At 37.5% G+C, this 14,838-nt stretch overlaps 1 protein-coding gene across 1 annotated transcript in view; it reads left to right on the forward strand.

Moving 5' to 3' along the window:
- Window positions 1-721: 721 nt before the first annotated feature.
- Window positions 722-14,838, forward strand: part of LOC132157379 (tetratricopeptide repeat protein 7A-like) — a 39,499-nt gene continuing 25,382 nt past the window's right edge. Inside the window, exons 1-9 of the mRNA XM_059566714.1 lie at window positions 722-925; window positions 2,350-2,513; window positions 3,878-4,046; window positions 7,319-7,449; window positions 7,715-7,839; window positions 11,187-11,265; window positions 11,352-11,521; window positions 13,128-13,191; window positions 14,478-14,615. Coding sequence (XP_059422697.1) covers window positions 796-925; window positions 2,350-2,513; window positions 3,878-4,046; window positions 7,319-7,449; window positions 7,715-7,839; window positions 11,187-11,265; window positions 11,352-11,521; window positions 13,128-13,191; window positions 14,478-14,615 — 1,170 coding nt within the window. The 5' untranslated portion in view covers window positions 722-795. The remainder of the gene's footprint in view (window positions 926-2,349; window positions 2,514-3,877; window positions 4,047-7,318; window positions 7,450-7,714; window positions 7,840-11,186; window positions 11,266-11,351; window positions 11,522-13,127; window positions 13,192-14,477; window positions 14,616-14,838) is intronic.

A 14,838-nucleotide genomic window follows, 5' to 3' on the forward strand; every position in this document is an offset into this window, starting at 1 on the left:
TTCTATGGCATCAGGAAGCTCCTTTATTTTTAAGAGTGTATTTGTCAAATCCCGGGACGTAGCCACCACATGCAAAAACCTTAATTTTGCATATCCTTAGTGAAAATGGGAAAATTGAGCTATTTGCATAAAACCAAACTGATTCCATTAGCTAGGTCTGCATGTCACCGACACGTTTTTATTCCGCAAATCAGTTCATTTGATCGAGAGCAGACAACTTGATTAATATTTGAGCTCAACATTGAATATTAGCGCAACAGATAAGACATTTATACTCATTTCTAGGCTATAATTTTAATAATATAGGCTATTTCATATTTTGTTTTCACAGATAATATGAATTATGAGACTTTTCATTTATAGCCTACTTAACCTAAACATTTAAAAAAAACGTGAATGATGTTCAGCTATGCGATATAATATCACGATATATTCTTAAAGTTCTTTCAAATGTACTGTGTACTAAATAGAGGATGATGATAGCTTTTTAGAATAGGCTATAATAATAATAATAATAAAGATAAATTCAGTCATGAGGGAACGCTAAATGAAATTTAATGTGTTTTACAAAGTTTTGTGCTGCTGGAAAACTTGACTAAATGTACCGTTAAGAGAAATGATAATATTCCAACTTGTACTGAATTATTAACGGGACTGATTAATATTCTTCAGTCACTGATATGGGCAAAGCTCTGTAATGTGTGTTCGCACATGCTCAGTGAGTTTGTCGCTGTCAGTCGGCTCGGCAGTCAGTGCTCTGGTGTCGGCGGAGCGCGGTCACGAGACGCGGGCGGGATGTCCTCGCGGCTCTCCTTCTCTCAGTACCGCTTAGAGGCGGAGGTCGAGCGCTGCCGCGCGGAGTGTCAGTGGGACAAAATACCGTCCTTACTGGAGCAGCTCGCTGCCGCGCGCCTGCATGACGACGGTAAGTGCGCGTGCCACAGTAGAATAGAATAGAAGTGAATAGAGGAGAGCCAGCAGTGATGAGTGTGAGAGAGTTGTGTGTGTCTTGTTCCGCATGAACTTTGCACCTTGCTGTTAAACTCTACCCATGTTTACTAACGTGCTGATATCAGGTACAGAAACTCACATGCACTTATTGAAACTTATTGAAACAGTTTTTTCGTTTAGATTTGATTTTTTTTTCAGTGCTCTCTGAGAGAGATAGAGAGAGACTGACTGACTTTGTGTGTGTGTGTATAAAGCAGGTTACTCATGTGAATCAGAGATGTAAATGCATGCACACACCTTTCAGTTAATACTGGTAGAAGTCACTTAAAGCAATAGTGTCATAATTTACTCACCCTCACTTTAGGGTATGTACTGAATTTGATGGTGTATCGGTCCTCCAGTTCATCAAAGACCCTTATAATATTACAAAAGATTAGTCTTTTAATAAATGCTGTAATTGCTTTCTATTGATCAAAACAATATTAGAAATTAAAATTAAGAATATATATATATATATATATATATATATATATATATATATATATTTTAACATTGATGATGAAAAATCGTTATTGAGGACCAAATCAGCATGTCATAATCATTTCTGAAGGCTCATGTGACACTAAAGACAAAATTCAGCTCTGCATCACAGGAATAAGTTGTATTTAAAAAGAAAAGGAGAAAGTAGTGCGCAATTCTTTTAAATTGTAACGCGATTTCAAAGTAGCTGTTTTACTAAATGTTTGATCAAATAAACGCAACCTCGGTAAGCATAAAAGACTTCTTTCAAAAACTTAAAAAGAAAATATTACCAACCCAAATATGCTTTCATTGTAAGGAAAACAGGAGTTTGGACTGTCTGCTAAATTTGTGTTCCACAGAAGAAAATCTCTCAGTTTGGCCTACAGTTGCATTTCAAATGTAAATAAATGTTACTTTTTTTTTGAATGAACTAACTCTTTAAGATTTAGAATTCAAAACCCATTCCTCTCACTTTCTCAATTTCACAAAGGTGGTAAAAGATAAACATGCTGCCTAAACATGTTCATTGTTAAGTCAACAGCAGTAATCTAGAGGTTAACACACGGCACTCCCAAGAGGTGTGTCCACCACTGTCCAAATCCGATCTCTGACCCAGCACGCCTCGTTTCGCCATTGCAAACACTCAACTCAGTCAGTAAAAGGTGGCCACAGAACATAGTACTGAGTGTATTTTTCAAATGCTACCAAGGGTTTTTGAGTGATGAACTGTAATTTTATCCTGTAATTTTATACTTTAAGCATTTTATCCTTAAAGTAACCCAAAGAAGCTAGGTAGTAGGTACCATAATCAGCCGACATCAAGCATGTTCTTTCTTCTTCAACCTTTGCCCAGCTTCCCTCTCTGTTTGTCTGTAGATGATTACAGGACGCTGCTGCTGGCAGAAGCTCTGCTGGAGGAATGTCTGCTGGAGAACATGACCCTGCTGAAAAATTCTACGTTTCTGGCTGAACAGTCACAGCCCAAACTAGCCCGTGCCAAAGCTCACCTCGACAGCATCCTTAGCAAAGGACACCTGGAGGTCTGGCACAGCACCTACCTGAGTCTTTCTGTCAAATAAGCATCTCTGAGAAAGAGAAGAAAGGGCTTAATGACTGCAGAAGCACTTTTGGGGATTTAGTTCAGTTCTGTGTATTTAAATTCCATCAGTTTTACTAACTTAGATAACAAAATCTTGAACCAAAAAGTATCTGCAAACAATGGTGCAACAGTTTTTTCCCCCCAAAACATCACTTTTCCAAGCACTTTTTTCCCGTTGTGCTTAAAAAAGTACTTTATTTATTTGTACTGTATTGATTTGCACATTTATTATTATGGTATTCTTTGATATTTTATCATTTAAAGAAAAAAAATTCCCTTGTTGTTTGAAGAAAAATTTGAAGAATGCAAAATCCCTAGCGTAGTGCATGCATGTCGTCTATACATTAATTCTCCATTTAAATTGTCAGTAGGGTTGTACAATTAATCAAAATAAAAAATAAAAGTCGTGAAATGGCTTAATGCAATTCAGAATTTCCTAAGATTGGTATTTAAATAAATAAAAATATACATTATGTTTTTCAGAGTGAAGCATGGCACTGCGTTCATTTATACGTGAGCAGCTCATGATCTGCTGTTTTCAGTGTCTCAGAGCAGTTCAGTTTACAGTAAATGCTGCTCCACACAAACTCATCTCTCTCGCTTTAATGCACATTTGTGAAGCGCCAACCCGTATATTGATTAACAAAAGAGAAGCTTTGTTTTCTGTCCAAACAAAAATTTGGTAAATTCCTAACTTTTTTTTATTATACATTTCGTTTGTATTTAGTCATGTATATATTTTTTATAGTTTTTTATACTATATTGATTTATAAATCACAAACATTTGGCCAAATTGAGCAGCAATAAAAAAATAAACAAGCCCTATAAACATTTTTAAAGCGCAATCACAATTTTGTCATGAAAGCACACAGGAAACGAGAGATCCAATAGCACTGTTTAATGGGAAATCCAAAATCAACTCCAAAACAGGCAGGAGGTCAAAAACAATGAAAGCAGTCCAAAAAACAAGAACATGAAAAACACTAGGATACACGAGAAGCAGGGTGACATGAAACAAGGACTCCATGAAACAGATAGAGACAGGCTGGTTTATATGGACAGGTGAAAACGATGAAAGTGGAGACAGCTGAGTGCAATTAACAGCTGTATGAATGGGACAAAGGCTTGTGGGAAATGTAGTGGCTGCAGTGGGGTGACTATGGGGAAGTGAGACCACTAGTGGACACCCAGTGAAACACAGACCAGACACAGTGACAATTTTTATCATAAAAATCACAATTGGCTTTTTTCCTCAAATCATTCAGCCCTAATTATCAGTGATTTTCGGTGTCTCTTCCCCTGTAGCCGCACTACCTGAATGAAGCGCTGCTCCTGCTGGCTAAAGTGCACTATGTTCAGGGACGCTACAGGGACGCCCAGGGCATGTGTGCCAGAGCAGGAGTGGATGACTTCACCCGCCACGAGAAGCCCGTCTACCAACTACGCATGCTGGCAGAGGCCTTTGTCATCAAAGGTATGAGCAGCTGAGAAATCACTAATAGCTCATTAATCCTCCCTCATTATTATACAACCCGAATTCCGGAAAAGTTGGGACGTTTTTTACATTTTAATAAAATGAAAACTAAAGGAATTTCAAATCACATGAGCCAATATTTTATTCACAATAGAACAGAGATAACGTAGCAAATGTTTAAACTGAGAAATTTTACACTTTTATCCACTTAATTAGCTCATTTAAAATTTAATGCTTGCTACAGGTCTCAAAAAAGTTGGCACGGGGGCAACAAATGGCTAAAAAAGCAAGCAGTTTTGAAAAGATTCAGCTGGGAGAACATCTAGTGATTAATTAAGTTAATTAATATCAGGTCTGTAACATGATTAGCTATAAAAGCTTTGTCTTAGAGAAGCAGAGTCTCTCAGAAGTAAAGATGGGCAGAGGCTCTCCAATCTGTGAAAGACTGCGTAAATTTTTTTTGGAAAACTTTAAAAACAATGTTCCTCAACGTCAAATTGCAAAGGCTTTGCAAATCTCATCATCTACAGTGCATAACATCATCAAAAGATTCAGAGAAACTGGAGAAATCTCCTTTCTTGGATGCCCGTGGTCTTCGGGCTCTCAGACGACACTGCATCACTCATCGGCATGATTGTGTCAATGACATTACTAAATGGGCCCAGGAATACTTTCAGAAACCACTGTCGGTAAACACAATCCGCCGTGCCATCAGCAGATGCCAACTAAAGCTCTATCATGCAAAAAGGAAGCCATATGTGAACATGGTCCAGAAGCGCCGTCGTGTCCTGTGGGCCAAGGCTCATTTAAAATGGACTATTTCAAAGTGGAATAGTGTTTTATGGTCAGACGAGTCCAAATTTGACAATCTTGTTGGAAATCACGGACGCCGTGTCCTCCGGGCTAAAGAGGAGGGAGACCTTCCAGCATGTTATCAGCGTTCAGTTCAAAAGCCAGCATCTCTGATGGTATGGGGGTGCATAAGTGCATACGGTATGGGCAGCTTGCATGTTTTGGAAGGCTCTGTGAATGCTGAAAGGTATATAAAGGTTTTAGAGCAACATATGCTTCCCTCCAAACAACGTCTATTTCAGGGAAGGCCTTGTTTATTTCAGCAGGACAATGCAAAACCACATACTGCAGCTATAACAACAGCATGGCTTCGTCGTAGAAGAGTCCGGGTGCTAACCTGGCCTGCCTGCAGTCCAGATCTTTCACCTATAGAGAACATTTGGCGCATCATTAAACGAAAAATACGTCAAAGACAACCACGAACTCTTCAGCAGCTGGAAATCTATATAAGGCAAGAATGGGACCAAATTCCAACAGCAAAACTCCAGCAACTCATAGCCTCAATGCCCAGACGTCTTCAAACTGTTTTGAAAAGAAAAGGAGATGCTACACCATGGTAAACATGCCCCGTCCCAACTATTTTGAGACCTGTAGCAGAAATCAAAATTGAAATGAGCTCATTTTGTGCATAAAATTGTAAACTTTCTCAGTTTAAACATTTGCTATGTTATCTATGTTCTATTGTGAATAAAATATTGGCTCATGTGATTTGAAAGTCTTTTAGTTTTCATTTTATTAAAATCTAAAAAACGTCCCAACTTTTCCGGAATTCGGGTTGTATAATTAAGTCATGATGACAAGGTTATGAACATACTGTATACAGTTAAACATGAGGTCTAAATATTCAGCTAATTATAGAATGTGTTTAAGATTAACTGCCAGAGCGGTTTTAATGTGTATTCATAGAGTTAGTAAGTAACTTCCATTGCTCCATTCCACTGAATATTTGCTTCAGGCGTGCTTTTATAGGATTCATACACTGAAAGAAAGGTTGGCATTTAAATCATAAAGAAGTGTGTGGATAGGAGTGTGTCTTTTCTTTTATCATATCCTTGGACAGAATGTAACCACAGGGAAAAAAAGAGGCAGTTTTACGTCATTGTCTACAGGGAAGCTTCTATTATATCTATGTTTCGTTATCACTCAAATATTGGGTTTTACTGCATTTTATTCATCCTGTACTTGTGTAATGTCCCTTATTTTCTAATTTTCCATGATTTTTTTATACATAACATTCACAGGTACCATTGTACTCCCACAATAAGGAACATGTTTAGGCCCACTGAAGTATTCATACATATGACATCATGCAATTTAGTTTAGTTTTTGAAAAATCCCCAAATGAACAGGGTGCTGTCAATTATGTAATAATTATGTAGTAATTGTTGGAAGTTTCAAGTTACTTCCACAGTCTTTCTGACTGCTTTTTAAATGTACCCTGCCATCTGAACCCCCACTACAGCTGGTTCACACACAGACACATATTATCAGACCGCAGGCCGGGAAAGTGTAATATTAGCTTCTCTAGCGCAGGAAGCAGAAGCCACCCAGAATCAGTCCCTTGAGAGACTCACCAGCCACAGCTTGTGACAGCCGTTCCACGCTGACAGACCTATTATGAATATTACAATAACCCACTGTGTTTACTAATAAGTCAATGTTGTAGTTCCTTACACAGTTCAAAAGCTAGTTTCACTTGCATTAGGCACTTGTTGAGTGTTAATTATGGTTGCTGTGTACAACTCTTCTCTTCAGATTTGTATAGACGGGGAACTCTTTTTAACAGTAGAGATGTGGTAAAGTTACACCAATTGCATAGTTCCTCATTTTTAGTTCTCCTCTGTGTACTTCCTTATATTTGGATGGAACTACTGAGTTCTGGGAAAACTCTAAGTCTTGGTAAATCTGAGACATCAAATCATTTTCTAGGAGGTTCAGATATGTTTGTCCATGGCTATTTTCTGCGTCTTGCCCCGCCGAAGCTCTGGATGAGACCCAGACGGAATGTTCTAGACAGACAGGATAAATGATGAAAGTCCAGCTAATGTCATTTGAAAAGACCTGTTTGTTTGATTAACAGATATTTGCTCTCATGGTGTTTCTCAATTATATGTATTAATTGGCATATACTGATTACGAATAGACTGTACCAAACATAGAGATCCGTTGTCGTTCCACATGCCTAATTAAGTCTAATCAGCAGTACTGTAATTGGATATGTAATGCTTTGCTGTATTCGTTTTGCATGTCTTGGCTCCATGCTTAAACTATATTTCATTCTCTCTAGTACAGTTATTGTCCCAAATTATATATATATATATATATATATATATATATATATATATATATATATATATATATATATATATATATATATATATAAGTGAATCTTAACCTAATTGTTCACCATGAATGTTCAGGCTTGTCTTTGGACCATCAGTCTATGTCAGGTGCTTCCCGTGTTAGACTGTCCGAGAGAGAGGAAGAGTGCCTGTCCTTTTACCTCATGGCCTGTGATGCTGGCCTGCTGTACCTGCAAGAGCTTGACAAGGTCTGTGTGTGTTTTACATCTTGTTGTGGGTCGGTTCACTCAGAACATGTTCATCTGTGTAGAGATGTCTCTAACTTTTCTTGGTGTGTCTCGCTGCATTTTCAGTATCTCGTGCATGATTGATTCAAATTTAAAGAGACATTTAGCTTCTATAAGAAGTGACTGTATTATATGTTATATATAAAATCTAAAATTGGTACATTTTTATATTCATCTGTGTTCATTTCCAGCCATCATTACATTGCATTTGCGTCTTGTTCACTAGATTGTTTGCATGCCAAGTTCCAAAACTGCTAAAAGCGGTTCATCAGTCCCAAATTTGGACTTGGACCCAGGCTTCTTTCTGCAGGCAGCTCTTCAGAGCGCATACCTGTCACTGCTGAGAAAAGGGTGAGCGTGCATGTTACTACTCTCACAATCTGTACCCACAATTCTCTGCCCTTTATATTGAGAACCCATGCAGCCATGCACACACATAGTATTCACTGCACAGCTTGACTTAATAGATTTCTGGACTCCATGTGAATAAACTGTATGACTTGGACTGTCTAAACACACCACTGGGATTCTTGTGTCAACATGACCAGTGTGTGGTGTGCCAATCATGTCCAGCAGGTGTCATTGTTATAAAACAAGTGAATTTATGTGAGGTCTTGTTTTCATTCACTCCAAAAATGTATTTATTTGAATTTGCATACTGACATACTAAAACTTTATGACTGTTAGTAGGTTAAATGAGCAGATCATAAATATGTTAAACAAAATTATATTTTCAGTTCCAAAAAAAGAAAAGAAAATAACATGTAAATTGCGTCAGTTTGTATGTATGATATTGAATTCCTGTGCACGCATAGCCTTTAATATGTATGTACAGTATAGTATATAAAGACACTGAACAGAGGTAGATTTCTGCATAGTGTTCTTTAGTTGTCTCAGCTGCCCTTCCCTCTTCTTCACAACAGTCCAGTGCTCAAATAGAAATCTGTGACTGTGAATGCTATACAGGTGCATCTCAATATATAATGTTGTTGAAAAGTTCATTTATTTCAGTAATTCAACACAAATTGTTTAAAAAAATATTAAATAAATTCAATGCACACAGACTGAAGTAGTTGACAGTAGTAACAGTCACATTTAACAAAAACCCACCAATTCATCTCAACAAATTAGAATATGGTGACATGCCAATCAGCTAATCAACTCAAAACACCTGCAAATGTTTCCTGGCCCTTCAAAATGGTCTCTCAGTTTGGTTCACTAGGCTACACAATCATGGGGAAGACTGCTGATCTGACAGTTGTCCAGAAGACAATCATTGACACCCTTCACAAGGAGGGTAAGCCACAAACATTCATTGCCAAAGAAGCTGGCTGTTCACAGAGTGCTGTATCCAAGCATGTTAACAGAAAGTTGAGTGGAAGGAAAAACTGTGGAAGAAAAAGATTCACAACCAATCGAGAGAACCGCAGCCTTATGAGGATTGTCAAGAAAAATCGATTCAAGAATTTGAGTGAACTTCACAAGGAATGGACTGAGGCTGGGGTCAAGGCATACAGACGTGTCAAGGAATTTGGCTACAGTTGTCGTATTCCTCTTGTTAAGCCACTTCTGAACCACAGACCACATCAGAGGCATCTTACCTGGGCTAAGGAGAAGAAGAACTGGAAAATTGCCATTGGTCCAAAGTCCTCTTTTCAGATGAGAGCAAGTTTTGTATTTCATTTGGAAACCAAGGTCCTAGAGTCTGGAGGAAGAGTGGAGAAGCTCATAGCCAAAGTTGCTTGAAGTCCAGTGTTAAGTTTCCACAGTCTGTGATGATTTGGGGTTCAATGTCATCTGCTGGTGTTGGTCCATTGTGTTTTTGAAAACCAGTCACTGCACCCAGTTACCAAGAAATCTTGGAGCACTTCATGCTTACTTCTGTTGACCAGCTTTTTGAAGATGTTTATTTTATTTTCCAGCAGGATTTGGAACTTGCCCACACTGCCAAAAGCACCAAAAGTTGGTTAAATGACCATGGTGTTGGTGTGCTTGGCTGGCCACAAAACTCACTAGACCTGAACCCCATAGAGAATATATGGGCTATTGTCAATAGGAAAATGAGAGCCAAGAGACCAAACAATGCAGATGAGCTGAAGGCCACTGTCAAAAACCTGGGCTTCCAGACCACCTCAGCAGTGCCACAAACTGATCACCTCCATGTCACGCCGAATTGAGGCAGCAATTAAAGCAAAAGGAGCCCCTACCAAGTACTGAGTACATGTACAGTAAATGAACATACTTTCCAGAAGGCCAACAATTCACTAAAATGTTTTTTTATTATTACTTTTTTTTTATTGGTCTTATGAAGTATTCTAATTTGTTGAGATAGTTGAGATGTAGGTTTTTGTTAAATGTGAGCCAAAATCAATGTGAACCAAAGACTTAAACTACTTCAATCTGTGTGCATTGAATTTATTTAATACACAAGTTTCACAATTTGAGTTGAATTACTGAAATAAATGAACTTTCCACGACATTCTAATTTATTGAGATGCACCTGTATATTTATCAAACTAAAAATAAAAAATAAACAGGGGAAAAGTGCGCACACACACACACACACACACACAAAATCAATCAACAGCAAATTCACAATAATAAAATATAATATAACAACATTACCCACATTTTTGGACTTTTTTGTAACCATCTTGATTTTGCAGCGAATCACTGTAATGGCCATTTTAATAATAACCATTATTACAGTCTAAATAATATCTAGTATAATGTGAATGTATTACAATTCTGGCATAATATAATGTGAATGTAAAATATCACATTTCATTTTTGGTGTTGTTGAAGAACTTTAGCCTATGTTAGACAAAAAAAAAATAGATACCTGCTGTTTCATACAGTGTAATGCAATGGACTTGACTTGATCAACCATTTGATAATCCACAAAATAACCTGTTGAAACATCAGCTGTGAATTTTGAAATCTTCATGACATTTTTTATTTGTCAAGTTGTCAAGATTTAAGAACAATTTTAAGATCAAAATAAAGTTAATAATTTTGTTTCCCAAGGATGCATTAAATTATTTAAAAACAAAAATATGTATTCTGTGTGTGTGTGTGTGTGTGTGTGTGTGTGTGTGTGTGTGTGTGTGTGTGTGTGTGTGTGTGTGTGTGTGTGTGTGTGTGAATAAAAAAATAATAGTAACCTACTATAAATAGTCATACAGTAACATACTACCAGGGTTGCCAGGTCTACATAACAACTACTGGTGCTCAAAATTAGCCCAGTCACATTTCAGGAGTGAAATGGCTATCAAAATGGCAAAAAAAATTAAAATAATAATAATAATAAAAATAAAACACTTTATTTACATTGGGTCAAAATTACGTACCGGGTGGTCAGAGGATTACACTTCAACCCCAGGACTGAAAAAACGGCAGCAGTATAAAAGTGGCCTAATTCCTGTACTATAAGCAATATTGTAAGCAATATCCACTGTGTACTGTAGAGTCTGCAGTGAGCAGGACACTGACACGCCATTACAAACTAAAGTTTATCACAATCCATCATCATCTTCCAAACCTCTGTCTCTCTTATTAATAACTGGCACACACTCACATGTACAGTAGATGTGATATAATCATATGTGTTATAATGTCCATCGGTTATCCAGATGTCAGTTATCTTATTTTTCAATCATTTTACTTCCCACAATCAATCGTGCCTATTTGTGTTTTAGTCACTTGGCTCAGGGGACTCAGCAGCTGCGGCGGGTCATGAGGGCTGTGGAGAGTCGGGGCTCTCAGAGTTTTCGTAAGGTGAGATCTGGGTAAATGAGATTTTTGATGCTCACAATCACACAGCAGGAGTAGGAGGTTGTTGTCTGTTGTGTCGTGTTGTTCAGACAGTAGCGCGCAGACTTGCAGAAGTGTTGCTGGGCTCAGTGTGTGAGGAAGCGTACTGGGGTCCACTGTCTCCTCCACCACCCGGCTGGCTGAAGAGAGAAGGAGCCACACACCCCAAAAACACCATCTACCCCTCGTCCGGACCGCCACAGCACTACAACACTGAGGGGTCAGACTCTCTCTTCATTCCCATTCTCTGTATCTTCAAACTTGTTTATCATGTAGAAAACAACATATCTAAAGCATGATCAGAATATAAAAGCATCACAAAATTATTTTTAATGACATGACAAATTTAAAATAACTTTTAAAAGCTTGAAGTTCGAATGATAAGTCATGAAAGTTAGGACAGTAAAATAAAAACTAATTTAGACCTCATCAGACTACTATGAAACTACATAAAACCATAAGAACTTTAAAAAAAGTTATTGTTAACATACATTTGCTGGTATGTTCTTAGTTTTTGTTAACATGCTTAATATGTAATATGTAGCAGAGTATACATTTTTTTTTATCATGTTTAACAATTTTTTACACATTACCATGTTTATAGCATGTTCACATTGTTAGAATTGTTAAACATCATGTTTTAGCATGTTGATTGCAAAATTTATCACATTTGAAGCATTTTGACATGTTGCTAACATGTTTTATCATGTTAATTTATCTCTAGTATATCCAATCACATTGATAGCATGATTTAGTATGTTGCTAAGATGTTTTAACATGTTGCTAGCATTTTATCACATTGCCATAATGATTCAGCAAGTTAGTAAAATGTTTTAGCAACTTGCTAGCATGATTTAGCACATTCCTTGCATTTTTAGCAAGTTTCTAGTATGTTTCTAACATTTTTAAACATTTTGATAGTTTACCATGTTGCTAGCATGTTTAAGAACTGCTAGCATGTTTTAACAGTAGCCTATGTTAGTATGTTTCACCACATTGCTAGCATGTTTTAGTTTTATCACCAACATGTTTTAGCACATTGCTAGCATATTTTAACACATTGACAGATAGTTAGACAGATAAGGGAACAAATATAGGAGAACTGTAAGCCTCATCGGTCATAAAAAAAATAGCATACCATCAGAACATCCTGAAAAGTTGTGAAAAGCGAGTTTGACAGATGAGTTACTTTTAGAACGCATGTTTCAAACAAAGAAAAAGAAGAACATCTTAAATAGTAGATCCATAGATGTAATAGTAGATGTAAATTCAATTGGACAAGATAGACAACTAGAATCAGAGAGCAATGAACGAGGAGATGAGCAGAGGACAGCGATGGGGTTTGTTTGCCTGCTTTAATATTCAGGACACGGCGGAATGCTGTGTTGTGAATAAAACATACTGTAACTGTACCTGTGGGTCTGCAGACGCCAAGCAGAGAAAGGAAAAATACAAGAGAGATGAAAAAAGATGGAGAGACTGTTGACAGTGCGTCTGAAGAACAGAAAAGAGAACAGATGAAAGGAATATTATAGTTTACCATTCCTGGTAGAGTTCAGTAACACACTGGGATATGACTCCAGATGCTGGAGGGAAGAAGGATAAAGTAATGAGAGAGCAAAACAGGGATGAGAGAAAACAGAGCCTGTAAAGAAAGACCAAATTGTTCAGAATACCAATAAAACATGTTTAAAATGAGACCACTGTGAGAATGGATGTGAGTACAGAGAGCAGACTGACATATGTAACTAGAGACTGACACACACACACAAACACACACACACCTTGGTGACGTGTTTTTTCCTTTTCCTGTTGCCACCCTCCAGAGCTTTCTGTCCACAGGACGTGGTTGAAGAGGCGGTGCTGGTGCTCCTCATCACAGAATCAATGGTGAGACAGTCTTCCTCACATTCATTCTTCATTAACATGCGTGACGTATCTTCTTTTTAACTGCATCTTGAGAACTAGAGCATAACTATATTATGAAGTAATAGGAAAATTCGCCAAACATGTCGTTTTGTTATTTGTTATGTGGAACACAATAGGAGGATTTCTCTCTTCCATACTAAGATTAGAGTGACCTCTAAATTGTCCTTTGGAGGTGGGACTATTTTTCTAGGTGGATGGATTTGGATGCCCCGGTATTATAAATATACTTAATTTGGCATTGAAACAGTTTGACACATAACAGATCATCTTCTAAATTTCTCATGAGATGCACTACTGTTCAAAAGTTTGTTTTGTTTTAAGAAATTAATACTTTTATTCAGCAAGGATACATTAAATTGATCAAAAGTGACAGTAAAGACATCTATAATAACTTTTGAACATTACATTCATCGAAGAAACCTAAATATATACAGTATATATACAGTATATCTCGGTCTCCACAAAAATATTAAGCAGGACAAATGTTTTCAACATTGATTATAGGAAATGTTTCTTGAGCGGCAAAACAGCATATTAGAATGATTTCTGAAAATTCATATGACTCTGAAGACTGGAGTAATGATGCTGTAAAAAATCAATTTAAATCACCTTTTTGATCAAATAAATCCAGCCCTGGTAAGGCTTCATCAAAACATTAATTAGCAAAAACCTTACTAACCCCAAACATTATGAACGATAGTTTATGTTGTTTATCAAGACAGAAAGCAAATTTTGAGACATGTGGTTTTTGCTAGTGGTTACTGACCATGGTAAAACTATGCATTTATTTGACATTTTCTGGTAAAACAGACCCACACGTTTTTACTAGAACGTTTTAATATAGGAAAATGCCATGTTTATATGTTTAAGATCATTTTATTTGTTTGTCAGATACTTGAACACATAAATAAATACAGAAATTAAATGACAGGAATGATTGTTTAATAAGTTAATACAACAAAACAACCATCATACAGGTTTGGAACACATAAATAATACATTTCCAAGATTTTCCATTTTAACTATCCCTTTAAACTCAGGGCTTCTGAAGGCCCCTCAGAACTTTATTTTGTGCGTGTCCGTATTTGACACCCAGTTCAGTTCTCGAACACTTTACTAATGAGCTAAAGAGCTGAATTAAATATGCAAGGTCATCTTAAATGTGCAGTGCTGGAGGTTCTCCTGGACCAGGAGCGGGACACACAGCTTTAACACATTCCTAACCCTATCTCTGTTGTCCGCTGTAGGCCAGTGGTGAGGCGGTGATCAGCCGCACACCGGAGCATCAGGAGGCGAGGGAGAGCAGCATGCAGGACACCTCCTCTGTCTATGACCTGCTGAGCATCGCCATGGCCAGGAGGGGGCAGTACGCCATGCTGTCAGAGGTGAGATGAGTCAACACAGATCCCTATCGACCCCCGCTTTGCAAACATGCAAGTGACCTGGATTTTACGTAGTAGCTTCTTTCTCTTTCTTTGTCACAAGTTTCCTCTTTCAGTCTGTTAATCTCTCTCTTCTCTTCTCCCAGTCGTATGGGTGCTTATGTCCCCTTCCTTCTTCGTCCTGTCAATCAGGTTGTTTCGGTAGTTGGGCCGTTGTGTGATGGTG

Source organism: Carassius carassius, chromosome 14, assembly GCF_963082965.1.
Source record: "Carassius carassius chromosome 14, fCarCar2.1, whole genome shotgun sequence".
NCBI lineage: Eukaryota > Metazoa > Chordata > Actinopteri > Cypriniformes > Cyprinidae > Carassius > Carassius carassius.